General features: G+C 37.1%; 1 protein-coding gene across 1 annotated transcript; it reads left to right on the top strand.

The window, feature by feature from the left end:
* The first annotated feature begins 11,540 nt into the window (after positions 1 to 11,540).
* LOC128662587 (tubulin alpha-3 chain) lies at positions 11,541 to 14,837 on the top strand. Its single transcript, XM_053716399.1, has 3 exons — positions 11,541 to 11,758; positions 13,204 to 13,352; positions 13,741 to 14,837. The coding sequence occupies exons 1-3, from the start codon at positions 11,578 to 11,580 to the stop codon at positions 14,710 to 14,712; spliced, it is 1,302 nt and encodes a 433-aa protein (XP_053572374.1). The 5' UTR covers positions 11,541 to 11,577; the 3' UTR covers positions 14,713 to 14,837.
* The last annotated feature ends 578 nt before the right edge of the window (positions 14,838 to 15,415 follow it).

Raw genomic sequence — 15,415 nt, 5'->3', positions numbered from 1 at the left:
TGTCTCTTCACTTCTTCTACTGCTCAGCTCTGTCTCTTCACTTCTTCTACTGCTCAGTTCTGTCTCTTCACTTCTTCTACTGCTCAGCTGTCTCTTCACTTCTTCTACTGCTCAGCTCTGTCTCTTCACTTCTTCTACTGCTCAGCTCTGTCTCTTCACTTCTTCTACTGCTCAGCTCTGTCTCTTCACTTCTTCTACTGTTCAGCTCTGTCTCTTCACTTCTTCTACTGCTCACCTCTGTCTCTTCACTTCTTCTACTGCTCAGCTCTGTCTCTTCACTTCTTCTACTGCTCAGCTCTGTCTCTTCACTTCTTCTACTGCTCAGTCTATCTCTTCACTTCTTCTACTGCTCAGCTCTGTCTCTTCACTTCTTCTACTGCTCAGCTCTGTCTCCTCACTTCTTCTACTGCTCAGCTCTGTGTCTTCACTTCGTCTACTGCTCAGCTCTGTCTCTTCACTTCTTCTACTGCTCAGCTCTGTCTCTTCACTTCTTCTACTGTTCAGCTCTGTCTCTTCACTTCTTCTACTGCTCAGCTCTGTCTCTTCACTTCTTCTACTGCTCAGCTCTGTCTCTTCACTTCTTCTACTGCTCAGCTCTGTCTCTTCACTTCTTCTACTCACTGCTCACCTCTGTCTCTTCACTTCTTCTACTCACTGCTCAGCTCTGTCTCTTCACTTCTTCTACTGCTCAGCTCTGTCTCTTCACTTCTTCTACTGCTCAGCTCTGTCTCTTCATTTCTTCTACTGCTCAGCTCTGTCTCTTCACTTCTTCTACTGCTCACCTCTGTCTCTCCACTTCTTCTACTGCTCAGCTCTGTCTCTTTACTTCTTCTACTGCTCAGCTCTGTCTCTTCACTTCTTCTACTGTTCAGCTCTGTCTCTTCACTTCTTTACTGCTCAGCTCTGTCTCTTCAATTCTTCTACAACTCATTGGTTGACTCTGTCACTCCAATTGCTAATGCTGAAGTAAGCTCTGACTCTCCACACGCTTGATTTTGCTCACCTCAGTCTCTCCACACATTTGACATTGCTTAGCTCTGTCTCTCCACTCATTCAATGCTGCTCTGTCTCTCCAGTCTCCATTCGCTTTATGCTGCTCTGTCTCTTCACTCACTTCTCACAAGCTGCTCGTCTCTACTCCTGCTCCCACTCCAATCAGAGAGCAGCAAAAATATGTGCAGAGTGAACAAATGATGAAACAAATGGGACAATACAGTTAAATCGGGAGGTCTCTTCACCCTAGTATATGACCCTGCTTTTCTCTAGTCTATGTTTTTTGGATTCCGAGTTATAATTGTTTTTGCCAGCAAGTTGCATGGCCATAGCCTGTCCCTGAATATTCTCAGCAGATTAAACTTTGTACTGTATTGCCCAGAAGTTGCCAACCTCAGCCTATCCTGACAAAGCCTCTGCTCACTGCTAATTGGCAGTCTCATCTACGGATTATATACAGTCTCTTCTCAGCCACTGGGTCCTTACCTAGGCGGACACTTTTTTATGACAAAGGGGTTACCTGTAATAGTACCCCTTTTAATTTAAACTGCCTTGAATTTATCTTTTCCTATTTTATTGCCGAGGCCAAAAGAACCTGTTAAGGCTGACTCCATCTTTGACTCCAGACCAAGTGGATAATTTATGGACTCCAATTTTGTTTTTACCCTTGGTATTCTATTCCAAGAGAAGGTGTGGCCTATTCACCTTTATGTTGTGGATGGCAGTTCCCTGTGGTGTGGACCCATGCTCTTGAAACCATTGCGATTCAAGACCTTCCTTTGGAACAACATCAGTCTGAGCTTGTATAATTTGTTGTTGTTTCCCCTGTAACAAGCTTCATTACCTCAAGGGGTATGCCAATTAAAATCTTAAAAAAAGATTCATCTAACGCTTCACCTCTTTAATCAAATATAACTCTATAATTAAACTTACTTCTCATTCTCTTGGAACTTTTTTTTTTTAAAGCATAGCTAGGTAGGAATAGCAGCAGTAATACAATAATGGAAGCTAGCTGCTGATTAGTGGCTACACACATGTCTCTCGTCATTTTCTCACTGGATGTTTACAGCTAGCTCCCAGTAGCGCATTGCTGCTCTGTAGCTGACTAGAAGTGCTTAAAGGGACAGTCTAGTCATAAATAAACTTTCATGATTAACCCTTTAATGACCACAGCACTTTTCCATTTTCTGACCGTTTGGGACCAAGGCTATTTTTACATTTCTGCGGTGTTTGTGTTTAGCTGTAATTTTCCTCTTACTCGTTTACTGTACCCACACATATTATATATCGTTTTTCTCACCATTAAATGGACTTTCTAAAGATACCATTATTTTCATCATATCTTATAATTTACTATAAAATATTTTATAAAATATGAGGAAAAAATGGAAAAAAACACACTTTTTCTAACTTTGACCCCCAAAATCTGTTACACATCTACAACCACCAAAAAACACCCATGCTAAATAATTTCTAATTTTTGTCCTGAGTTTAGAAATACCCAATGTTTACATGTTCTTTGCTTTTTTTGTAAGTTATAGGGCCATAAATACAAGTAGCACTTTGCTATTTCCAAACCATTTTTTTTCAAAACTAGCGCTAGTTACATTAGAACACTAATATCTTTCAGGAATCTCTGAATATCCATTGACATGTAAATATTTTTTTTTAGAAGACATCCCAAAGTATTGATCTAGGCCCATTTTGGTATATTTCATGCCACCATTTCACCGCCAAATGCGATCAAATACAAAAAATCGTTCACTTTTTCACAAATTGTTTCACAAACTTTTGGTTTCTCACTGAAATTATTTACAAACAGCTTGTGCAATTATGGCATAAATGGTTGTAAATTCTTCTCTGGGATCCCCTTTGTTCAGAAATAGCAGACATATATGGCTTTGGCGTTGCTTTTTTGGTAATTAGAAGGCCACTAAATGCCACTGCGCACCACACATGTATTATGCCCAGCAGTGAAGGGGTTAATTAGGTAGCCTGTATGGAGCTTTTTGGGGTAATTTTAGCTTTAGTGTAGTGTAGTAGACAACCCCAAGTATTGATATAGGCCCATTTTGGTATATTTCATGCCACCATTTCACCGTAAATGCGATCAAATTAAAAAAAAACGTTGAATTTTTCACAATTTTAGGTTTCTCACTGAAATCATTTACAAACAGCTTGTGCAATTATGGCACAAATGGTTGTAAATGCTTCTCTGGGATCCCCTTTATTCAGAAATAGCAGACATATATGGCTTTGGCGTTGCTTTTTGGTAATTAGAAGGCCACTAAATGCCGCTGCACATCACACGTGTATTATGGCTAGCAGTGAAGGGGTTAATTATGTAGCTTGTAGGGAGCTTGCAGGCTTAATTTTAGCTTTAGTGTAGAGCTCATCCTCCCACCTGAAACATCAGACCCCCTGATCCCTCCCAAACAGCTCTCTTCCCTCCCCCACCTCACAATGGTCCCTGCCATCTTAAGTACTGGCAGAAACTCTGCCAGTACTAAAATAAAAGGTATATTTGTTTTTTTTTTTAGGTTTTTTTATAGCATATTTACATATGCTGCTTTGTAGGATCCCCTTAGCCCCCAACCTCACTGATCCCCCACCAAACAGCTCTCTAACCCTCCCCCTCTGCCATAGCAGGCGCCATCTTGGGTACTGGCAGCTGTCTGCCAGTACCCAGTTTAGTAAAAAAAGTAATTTTTTTTTTTTTAAAAATGCCCTTTTCTGTAGTGTAGCTTCCCCACCAACCTCCCACCACTTGCAGATCACTTAGATTACTTAACAAATATTTTTTTATTTTACATTTATTATAGTTATTTCCAGATTTTTTTTCTGTAGTGTAGTGGTTCCCTCCCGCTCCCGCCCTGTGCACGCGCCTGCCCGCCGCCCCCCGTGCACGCGCCCGTCGGTCCCGCCCCCGATCCCGCCCCCCTGCACATTACACTGTGCATCGATGGCCGCCCACCCGCCTCCCAAGTCCGCTCCCACCCACCAACGATACCGGCCATCGATGTCCGGTGCAGAGTGGCTCTCTCTGCATCGGATGGCCATTTAAGGTTATTGCAGGATGCCTCCATATCGAGGCATCACTGCAATAACCAGAAAGCAGCTGGAAGCGAGCAGGATCGCTTCCAGCTGCTTTCCACACCGAGGACGTGCAGGGTACGTCCTCAGGCGTTAACTGCCTTTTTTTTTAGGACGTACCCTGCACGTCCTCGGTCGTTAAGGGGTTAAGCTAGGGCATGTAATTTTACACAACTTTCCAATTTTTATCATCAAATTTGCTTTGTTTTCTTAGTATTCTTTGTTGAAAGCTAAACCTAGGTAGGCTCATATACTAATTTCTAAGCCCTTGAAGACTGTCTCTTATCATTTTGACAGTTTTTCACAGTTAGACAGTGCTAGTTCATGTATGCCATATAGATAACATTGTGCTCACTCCCATGGAGTTATTTATGAGTCAGCAATCATTGGCCAAAATGCAAATCTGTCAAAAGAACTGAAATAAGGGGCAGTCTGCAGAAGCTTAGATACAAGGTAATCACAGAGGTAAAAAGTGTATTAATATAACAGTGTTGATTATGCAAAACTGGGGAATGGATAATAAAGGGATTATCTATCTGTTTAAATAATAAACATTTTCAAGTAGATTGTCCCTAAAGACACCAAACAGCAAATTCTGTAAGCTCAGTCTTTAAAATGCTGCAAATGGCCTAATCCAGCTATTTGCAGGTTACAGACTTTGCCCTCTCTATGGACAAACACAGTTTTATATAAGATGTTTATTGTCCTTTGAAAGATTACCATTAAAGGGATACTAAACCCAATTTTTTTTTTTTCATGACTGAGATAGAGCATGCAAATTTATGCAACTTTCTAAATTACTCCTATTATCAAACGTTCTTCTTTGTTCTTTTGGTATCTTTATTTGAAAAATTGGTTATGTAAGCATAGGAGTCGGCCCATCTTTGGTTCAGCACCTGGTTACAGGTGTACTCACCAATCAGCAAGCACTATTCAGGGTGCTGAATAAAAAATGGACCTGGTCCTAAGCTTGCATTCCTGCTTTCTCAAATAAAGATACCAAAAGAACAAAGAAACATTTATACCAGGAGTAAAGTTGCTTAAAATTGCTGCTCTATCTGAATTATGAAAGAAAAGATTTGGGTTCAGTATCTCTATAAGCTCCATTACACGGCAGAAGGTGGCGGGTTATCAGCTTCTGCTACGTATTTTTTTTTTTTACTTCTATTAATTGCTTGTTCCTTACATCTCCCTCCACTCTGGTTATGGAAACAGGACATGGATCTACTGATCACTTTGAGAGTTGCAAAATATTAACGGTACAAAAGTTCCTGTCATTTTATTTTAGCTTCAAATTTGATTTATTTTTTGTCTTTCATATAGCTCTATACATTTACTACTTCTGAGCTGCTATAAAATACTGGGGGGTTTACTAGATTGGTATCTAGGGGCCTATTTATTATGTGTCTGTCGGACATGATCCAATCAGCAGATCAGGTCCGACAGACTTCGCTGAATGCGGAGAGCAATACGCTCTCCGCATTCAGCATTGCACCAGTAGCTCTTGTGAACTGCTGGTGTAACGCCACCCCCTGCAGATTGGTGGCCAATCGGCCGCTCGCAGGGGGTGTCAATCAACCCGATTGTATTTGGTTGGGTTGAATTGCGGCGATGAGCAGTGGTCTCTATACGGAGCTTGCTAAATGGGCCCCCCTAATATTGATATTATCTTGCAAATGTCTAACACTGATTTTAAAATAGTATTAAAGGGATATAAAACCCAAATTTGTTCTTTCATAATTCAGATAGAGCATGACATTTTAAACAACTTTCCAAACAACTTCTATTATCTTATTTGCTTTGTTCTCTTGGTATCCTTTGCTGAAAAGTGTACCTATGTTGCCTTAAGAGCAGCAGTGCACTACTGTGAGCTGGCTGCTGATTGGCGGTTACACATATGTGCCTCTTGTCATTGGTTTAGGTGATGTGTTCAGCTAGCTCCCAGCAGTGCATTTCTGCTCCTTCAACAAAGGATACCAAGAGAATGAAGCAAATTTTATAATAGAAGTAAATTGGCAAGTTGTTTAAAATTGTATGTTCTGTCTGAATCATGACAGAACACGTTTAGGGTTCATGTCCCTTTAATGTAAATATACCAGTTAATGGCATTGGGGGTTTTGGTGTACTGTTGTGTTTATGTGGCAATTAATAAACCCATGTGGTAACTGCATAGCTAGAGATTTCCCTTGTGACCAACTTAAAAGGTTACCAACCACCACTATGTTATCAATTCACTAAGTGCAAATCAGTTCAATAAAAAAATTATATGAATTGGAAAAGGTTTCTGTTAACTGAAACATAAAGCTTCTTATCGAGTTTACTAGTCAGGGTAGAAAAAGAACTAGTTCTGAAACACATTATTAGCTCACTCAATGCCAAAGATAAGAAAGGGGACGTCCCCATTGTATTTTACTAACACAATTAGATAGATAGATAGATAGATAGATAGATAGACACTGTATCCATGAGAGTAAATAATTACCGGCAGGTGAAACACAGCCATCCTTAAAAGTAGTTTTGTGGGGGAAAAAACAAAAATAACTAATTACTCAAATATCCCCAAAGTAAGAAATCAATACAATTCCATATAGCAGAAGAGATGCCCAATGCATCAGGAAGTATAGAAAAACGAATTATATGTATGAATAAATTAGCCTAAACTGTGACTTCATTAACCTCTTAAGGACATATGACAGAATTTTTCCGTCATAAAACAATTGAGCAAACTGAAAGCTGTGTCCTTAAAGGGTTAAAGCTCCAGGCTATAAGTACAAAATAAACAAATACACAACTATCTCTTTAAGAAGCTGTAACCTCCCACAGCTGGAGGATTCTTTAAATTGCCTACAGAAAGCTCACATGGGAGGGCTGCTCTTTTCTTTCAGTGTGTTCCAGTTAATACTCAATAATGGTGAGTGCCTTATTGCTGATTTTTCTCCCTTCCTCAAATCCCCCCCCCCCCCCCCCGGTTGGTGGTAAATTAATATTACATATAGGAGGTATGCTGATTTATTATCATTTCTATCAAAATTGTGTGTTCTGTTTGTTCATGTGTGTGACCTAAGGGCCTTTATCTGCTCTGACACTTCTCTGAATGTCTCTGTCATGGAAGTTTTTTTTTTTTTTTTTTTTTTTTTTTTTTAGTTATTTTGTCATTTCAATTGTAATACTCTTATCAGAGTTGGAATTCCTACCTCCTTTTTTCTACTTGTATCACATTTCAACCCCCCCCCCTTTTTTTTTTACTTGTATCACATTTCAAACCCCCCCCCTTTTTTTTTACTTGTATCACATTTCAAACCCCCCCTTTTTTTTTTTACTTGTATCACATTTCAAACCCCCCCCCTTTTTTTTTACTTGTATCACATTTCAAACCCCCCCCCTTTTTTTTACTTGTATCACATTTCAACCCCCCCCCCCCTTTTTTTCTACTTGTATCACATTTCAAGTATTGTGCCCCCAAACCCATTAGCACTGGGTTAGGGGGCGCATTAGCAAAAAAAAAAAAAAACTTTAACGACAAAAATAACAGATCTTAATTAAATTTACAAATAAAAAAGACTAGAACCAAACATCGTGAGCATAAAGTTGTTTGCTGTGTATTCTGAACAACTTTACTGCAGTACAAAGTAAAATTTAGACTGTCACTTGCCAAACTCATGTATTTTTTATTACAGGCAGCAGTAGCACTAATCATCTTCTCCAGCAAGGCAGCCAACTCACCTTGTCGCCTCACTGCCTGAGTTTCAACCGCACAAAACTACAGCCATTGGCTGGCAGCAACTAGATGCTGATTGTGTGCATGGAAAGGGGGGCATGTTTCCAATTTGGCTTAAAGGGATACTGAACCCAAAAAAACTTTCTTTTGTGATTCAGATAGAGCAGCAATTTTCTAATTTACTCCTATTAAATTTTTTTTTCTTCATTCTCTTGGTACCTATTTGAAAAGCAAGAATGTAAGTTTAGATGCTGACCCATTTTTGGTGAACAACCTGGGTTGTTCTTGCTGATTGGTGGACACATTCACCAATAAACAAATGCTGTCCAGGATTCTGATTAAAAAAAAATTAGCTTAGATTCTTTTTTTTTCAAATAAAGATAGCAAGAGAACGATGAGAAATTGATAATAGGAGTAAATTAGAAAGTTGCTTAAAATTGCATGCTCTGTGAATCGTGAAAACAAAATGTGGGTTCAGTGTCCCTTTAACGCTGCATGGAAACATCTTACATGCAGTGTTAATAGCCATCAACCATCATAGAGGTTTCTAGACTGTAATTGGCTGTCAGCTGATGCTGATCGCCGGCGCTGTATGTGAGAGCGGCGGAGCGCAACTCATAAGGAGATGGCTCTTTCAGCTTACCAGCAGCTAACCTCAGCCTGCAGATTCCCCACGCCCCCATACTCCCGTGATGCATTTGTGAGTGTGTACGGTAGCGCATGTTATGAATTGGCAGGCGGTTTCCTCAAATGCAACCCCCACCTGTGATTTTTATAACAAAACTCCTTAAGGGCGCAAATTTGTTTTGGAATTTTGTGCCCCTAAGAATTATGCGCCCAGGGCAACGGCCCCTGTGCCCCCCACGCTACGCCATAGATTTATCATCTTGCTTGTGCACAAACCTGTATTACCTGAAACGTGTGGTGGTGTTTTTTTTTTTTTTTTTTTTTTCTCCCCAATAAAAAAGGTATCCTGTAGGTTGAGTTTTGCCCATTGGAAAAACAATTGTACCAAACAAAGTGTTAGTCTGGAAAGCTTTCACACTTGACTTATATGGTCATTTTAAACTGCACAACTACAGAAAAGTTTTACAAATACTAGGTGCTTTATACAAACTCTACTAGTCTTAGGTCCCAATCTGTATTTAGGCAAGGAGAACCCTCTACCTGTGTCTTCCCATGTAAAACCCAAAAATGTATTTCATTACTCAGAGCATGCAACTTTCCAAATAACTTCTATTGTCCAATTTGACTTGTTCTCTTGGCATCCTTTTGTTAAAAATCATATCTAGGTAGGCTCACTATGAGCAATGCATTACCAGGAGCTAGCTGCTGATTGGTGGGTGAACAAATCTGCCTCTTGTTGTTGGATAACTGGATGTGTTCAACTAGCTCATGCTAGTGCACTGCTTCTTCAACAAAGAATACTAAAAAACTAAGTTTTGATAAGAGGTGAATTGGAAAGTAATATATCTGACCCAAAAGAAATGTGTTTCATGTCCCTTTAAAGATAGAAATGTGCTACCATGGTGTATTGGAATCTTTTTCTAAATAAAAAAATAATCAGTCCTTGCAAATTTAGTTCCTGATCTATGCTCTGTAATTACGTATGCTAATGAGTTTGGCCGGTATCATTCTAGAAAAGGTGACAACTCTATCTTCACCTTTTTTTTATTTCATCTTAAGAGATGTGTGTACCCAAAATAGGTATTTCAGAATTTAAATTGAGCATACAATTTTAAACGGCTATGTATTTTCTTCCTTCTCTCTAGCCTTTGAAAGAGCATTCCTAGGTATGCTTAGGAGAAGCAATGCACTACTGGGAGGTAGCTGCTGATTGGCGGCTGCACATAAATCTTGCCATTGGCTCACTGGATGATTCGCTAGCTCACCCTATTGCATTGCTGCTCCTTTAACAAAGAATACTAAGAGTGAGGAAAAATTGATTATAGGCTTAAAGGGACATGATTTAGAGCATACAATTTTTTAAACAACTTTCCAATTTACTTCTTTTTAATTTGCTTCATTCTCTTGATATCCTTTGTTGGAATACATATCTAAATAGGCTCAGTAGCTGCTGGTTGGTGTTTTCACATAGATGTCTTGTGTGATTGGCTCACCCATGCTCTTGCTATTTCTTCAACAAAGGATATCTAAAGAATGAAGTAAATTGAAATGTTTAAAATGGTTTTCTCTATTTTAATCATGAAAGAGAAATTTGGGGTTGCATGTCTCTTTAAATTGGAAAGACAATGTAATGTTCAATCTGATTTATTAAAGAACTTTTAGGTTTGATGTCCTTTATTTTTCTTTAAAGTCAGCGGAAACCTAAATTAAATGGAAATAGATCTATAGGGCCAAAAGTCTGTACATTTTTAAAATGAAAAATTTGTTTTCCACTTTACTTGCATTCGCTCCTTTTCCCAGTAACTTTTTTTTTTTCTTAAAGGGACATGGAACTCAATTTCTGTCATGATTCTGTTGGAGCATGCAGTTCTTAGTATCTTTAAAATGCAGGGATATAAGCTCAGGAAGGTGCATGTGTCTTAAGCACTATATGGCAGCAGTTTTGCAAGGGCACTAGTTCCTTTCATGTAGTGCTCCAGACAACTACCTAAATATCTCTCCAAAAGAGAACACTATGGAAAACTAAGCAAATTTGGTAACTGTTTAATAATTGTGTATGCTCTGTCTGAATCACAAAATGTTGTTTCATATCCCTTTAACCTTGTTGTCTCTTGTATCTGCTACGCTGGCCTGTTTTCCCCATTCCTCACTGGGTTTGAGTAAAAGCTGGATCTATATTCATAGTTTTATTTTTTATATATATTTGTTTTAAATAGCTTGGTGTGAGACTTGGATCTGATTGTGTTAAAGGGACTCTACAACAATTTTTTATATTTCTTTCATGTTTTAGAAAGAGTATTCAATTTTGAAAAACTTTCTAATTTGCTTCAATCTCTTTATCCTTTGTTGAAAAGCATATCTAAATAGGCTCAGTAGCTGCTGATTGGTGGCTGCACGTAGATGCCTCATGTGATTGGTTCACCCATGTGCCTTTCTATTTCTTAAACTAAGAATTAAGCAAATTAGATAATAGAAGGAAATTGGAATTTTGTTTAAAATTGTATTTATCTGAATAATGAAAGAAAAATTGTGTTTAATGTTCCTTTAAAGTTTAAATTGGACTGGAATCCATGTGGATCCAGAAATGTTTACATAACCAAGTTAGATTTAGCAGGATCCAGGTGTGGTTGGCTGAGAAACGCACAGATCTGTCGGTATCCAGGTTTTACCCACTATAAATATACTAATAGCCACGCCATTGCCAGCCCTCCTTTCAATAAGGGTGATCTTGTGTTTGTCATTTAAGGCCCTATTGTAATGTGCATGCATTTTCAGTCTAGGACCGCATCTAATTCAGAGTTGCAAAAAAGCTTTTTTGTGACTCTGCACGCACGCACGCACACATGCACGCATACATATATACAGTTTGTAACTATTTGCCCTTTTGGTTCACATGTTAAAATGTCATTTTGTTTTCAGGCAAGTGACCTGTGCACAAGTCTTCTCATGAGGTTTACTTCTGTTATGGGAAAACAAAGGATTTCTATTTTAATTTATTGAATATATTTAATTCTTTTAATAGGAATAAATGGTAAAAATCTTGTGTTTCTTTGTTAAACTAGGTTCAGAACTCTTGTTTCTTCTCATGATGCTGTGTTTTTCAGAGGGAGTGCATCTCTGTACATATTGGCCAAGCAGGAGTGCAGATGGGCAATGCCTGCTGGGAGCTGTATTGTCTGGAGCATGGAATCCAGCCTGATGGGATTATCCCTTCTGACAGAGTTGCGGGACTTGTGGATTCATCGTTTGGAACCTTCTTCAGTGAGACCGGCTCAGGGAAACATGTGCCCCGTGCTGTCTTTATTGACCTGGAGCAGACGGTCATTGGTAATGCATTTATCTGGACTTAAAGGGACAGTCAAGTCCAAAATAAACTTTCATGATTCAGATAGAGCATGTAATCTTAAACAACGTTACAATTTACTTTTATCACTAATTTTGCTTTGTTCTCATGGTATTAGTTGAAAGCTAAACCTAGCTAGGCTCATATGCTAATTTCTTAGACTTTGAAGGCTGCTTCTAATCTGAATGCATTTTGACCACTAGAGGGCATTAGTTCATGTGTCATATAGAAAACATTGAGCTCACGCACATGAAGTTACCTAGGAGTTGGCACTGATTGGCTAAAATGCAATAAAGGGGCAGTTTGCAGAGGTACAAGGTAATCGAAGGTAAAATTTGTATTATAGCTGTTTATGCAAAACTGGGGAATAGGCAATAAAGGGATGATAGATAGTAGGTGGGCTAACTATATATATATATATATATATATATATATATATATATATTATATATATAATATATATATATATATATATATATATAATATATATATATATATATATATATATATATATATATATATATATATATATATATATATATATATATATATATATATATATATATTTATTTATTTATTTATTTATTTATTTATTTATTTATTTATTTATTTATTTATTTATTTATTTATTTATTTATTTATTTATTTATTTATTTATTTATTTATTTATTTATTTATTTATTTATTTATTTATTTATTTATTTATTTATTTATTTATTTATTTATTTATTTATTTATTTATTTATTTATTTATTTATTTATTTATTTATTTATTTATTTATTTATTTATTTATTTATTTATTTATTTATTTATTTATTTATTTATTTATTTATTTATTTATTTATTTATTTATTTATTTATTTATTTATTTATTTATTTATTTATTTATTTATTTATTTATTTATTTATTTATTTATTTATTTATTTATTTATTTATTTATTTATTTATTTATTTATTTATTTATTTATTTATTTATTTATTTATTTATTTATTTATTTATTTATTTATTTATTTATTTATTTATTTATTTATTTATTTATTTATTTATTTATTTATTTATTTATTTATTATATTTATATTTATTTTTTTACAAAACTTTTGGTGTTGCCTGTCCCTTTAAATATAGAGCAGGGTTTTTCATTTCTATTCCTCAGGGTACACAAACAGGACATATTTTCATGATCTCCTTTGGGTGAGAGAAGGTTAATAACCATGGTTACTGATCAGATTATTATTTACGTCTTTAATATCAAGCCATCAAAAGTGCACGGTACTACATTTCACACCTCAAAAAGGAAACTTATGTATAGAAGTTGCTGACTGTTAGGGGGATCCCTAAATATCTGGTGCCAGCTATGGTAGGGAGTAGCTAATGTATGGTCTAAACTCTAATTCTTATGGCATGCTAAAGTGTCCCTGTTTTACAGATGAAATCAAAACTGGAACCTATCGATCACTGTTTCATCCAGAGCAGCTTATAACTGGCAAAGAGGATGCAGCTAATAACTATGCTCGGGGACACTACACTATTGGAAAGGAACTCATTGACCCTGTGTTGGATAGAATCCGTAAAATGGTAGGTGGGCTAACTATATGTAGCATTGTGTGGTCTAAACATGTCTAGTGTTGATGCAGACTATGTGTGTGTGTATCCTTAACTCTATGCTTGTTGCATAAAACCTCTAGCTTATTTAGCCATCGGTAAAATACCTGTAAAACTACAATCTTAGAGCAATACTTAACTGGAGCTCTGACGTGCCCTATCAACTGAGGATTTCATTAACTTATTAAATTGCATTTTTTTTAATTTTTTTTCCTTAAACTACCTAGGCTCAGGTGTTAACTGGTTTCAAGGTCTTTGCTAGCTGGAATTATGTTGGAAAAGCTTATCAGTCACTTGAACAATCATTAATTATCTGTGGCCAATGTGTGCAGAAATCTTAAACAAACTTTGTGTCTTACAGGCAGATCAATGTAGTGGCCTTCAAGGATTTCTGGTCTTCCACAGCTTTGGAGGAGGAACAGGATCTGGCTTCACTTCACTGTTGATGGAACGTCTTTCTGTTGATTATGGAAAAAAGTCAAAGCTTGAATTCTCAGTCTATCCTGCTCCACGGGTCTCCACAGCAGTAGTAGAACCTTATAATTCTATCCTAACAACCCACACAACCTTAGAACATTCAGACTGTGCCTTTATGGTAGACAACGAGGCCATCTATGATATCTGCAACCGTAACTTGGACATTGAACGTCCTTCTTATACTAATTTGAACAGGTTAATAGGACAAATAGTCTCCTCAATTACAGCTTCCTTAAGGTTTGATGGTGCTCTGAATGTTGACTTAACTGAGTTTCAAACAAACTTGGTGCCTTATCCTAGAATCCACTTCCCACTGGTCACCTATTCACCTATAATATCTGCAGAAAAAGCTTACCACGAGCAGCTATCTGTGCCAGAAATAACAAATGCTTGCTTTGAATATTCCAACCAGATGGTAAAATGTGATCCTAGACGTGGTAAATACATGGCGTGCTGCTTATTATACAGAGGTGATGTAGTGCCCAAAGATGTCAATGCGGCCATTGCTGCAATTAAAACCAGGAGGTCCATTCAGTTTGTTGATTGGTGTCCTACTGGTTTTAAGGTGGGAATTAATTACCAGCCTCCCACTGTTGTCCCAGGAGGGGACCTGGCTAAAGTTCAGCGTGCTGTCTGTATGCTCAGCAACACTACAGCTATTGCTGAGGCTTGGGCCAGGTTAGACCACAAGTTTGACCTGATGTACTCAAAGAGAGCATTTGTACATTGGTATGTGGGAGAAGGTATGGAGGAAGGGGAGTTCTCTGAGGCAAGAGAGGATATGGCTGCTCTGGAGAAGGATTATGAAGAGGTGGGAACAGAATCTGGTGATGGTGCAGATGAAGAAGAGGATTGATACTAGACTTAAATAGCCTGTGTCTTACAGTAGATGTTCCGATCTGGCTTCCTGAGATGCATATAAAAATGTAATTTATCTGAAACTTTTTCAAAGTTAAAAAAAATAAATAAATATTAATACATTTTTTTTTTATTGTCTCTTGTGTTGTAGATGCTGTCTACCAGAAAACTGGTAATATGAGGTTGTGACAATCTCTTTGTATTAAATGAGCTGGTCTATTTGGTTAAAGTAGCAGTGGGACTTAATTAACAATCATCAGATGGTCTTTACAATCTAAAGCATAATGTAGTACTACACTCGGATACACAATGTATTTACAAGAATACCAGACTTGGTGTGGATTTAATATAGCAGTCAAAAATAATGTATTTTCCCTTGAAAATGTCTTAATAAAAAGTGTATTCCAGGGCAATACTTCTATAAATGTTAGAGAAGTTGTGCTAATTTCCAAACTTTTATACATGGAGGGTGAATGTGTAATGCAGTTTACCAATTGACTGTCAGTTTTTTAACCAAAATTACTTTTTCTGCCCTGTAACTCCCTCTCCATATGGAGAAAAAAATTGGTTAAGAGTCACAGCTAGCAAATGACTGCACTCCCCAGATTATCATTCTACATCAAGTCTCTAATTTGAGAACAAAGTCATTTTGTCTAAATTGTCAGATAAAGGTCTTAACTCATATCTAGGTTTATGGAATG

Source organism: Bombina bombina, chromosome 6 (genome assembly GCF_027579735.1).
Source record: "Bombina bombina isolate aBomBom1 chromosome 6, aBomBom1.pri, whole genome shotgun sequence".
Taxonomy (NCBI): Eukaryota; Metazoa; Chordata; class Amphibia; order Anura; family Bombinatoridae; genus Bombina; species Bombina bombina.
Note: the sequence above shows the minus strand (reverse complement) of the source record. Positions and strands in the feature narration are given on the sequence as shown.

What these genes read in the sequence shown, in the direction of transcription:
- LOC128662587 (XM_053716399.1), top strand. Translation starts at nt 11,578, where the DNA reads ATGGGCAATGCCTGCTGGGAGCTGTATTGTCTGGAGCATGGAATCCAG. An exon ending in CCTGGAGCAGACGGTCATTG is followed by an intron (nt 11,759 to 13,203) that starts GTAATGCATTTA and finishes CCTGTTTTACAG; the next exon opens with ATGAAATCAAAACTGGAACC. An exon ending in TGGATAGAATCCGTAAAATG is followed by an intron (nt 13,353 to 13,740) that starts GTAGGTGGGCTA and finishes TGTGTCTTACAG; the next exon opens with GCAGATCAATGTAGTGGCCT.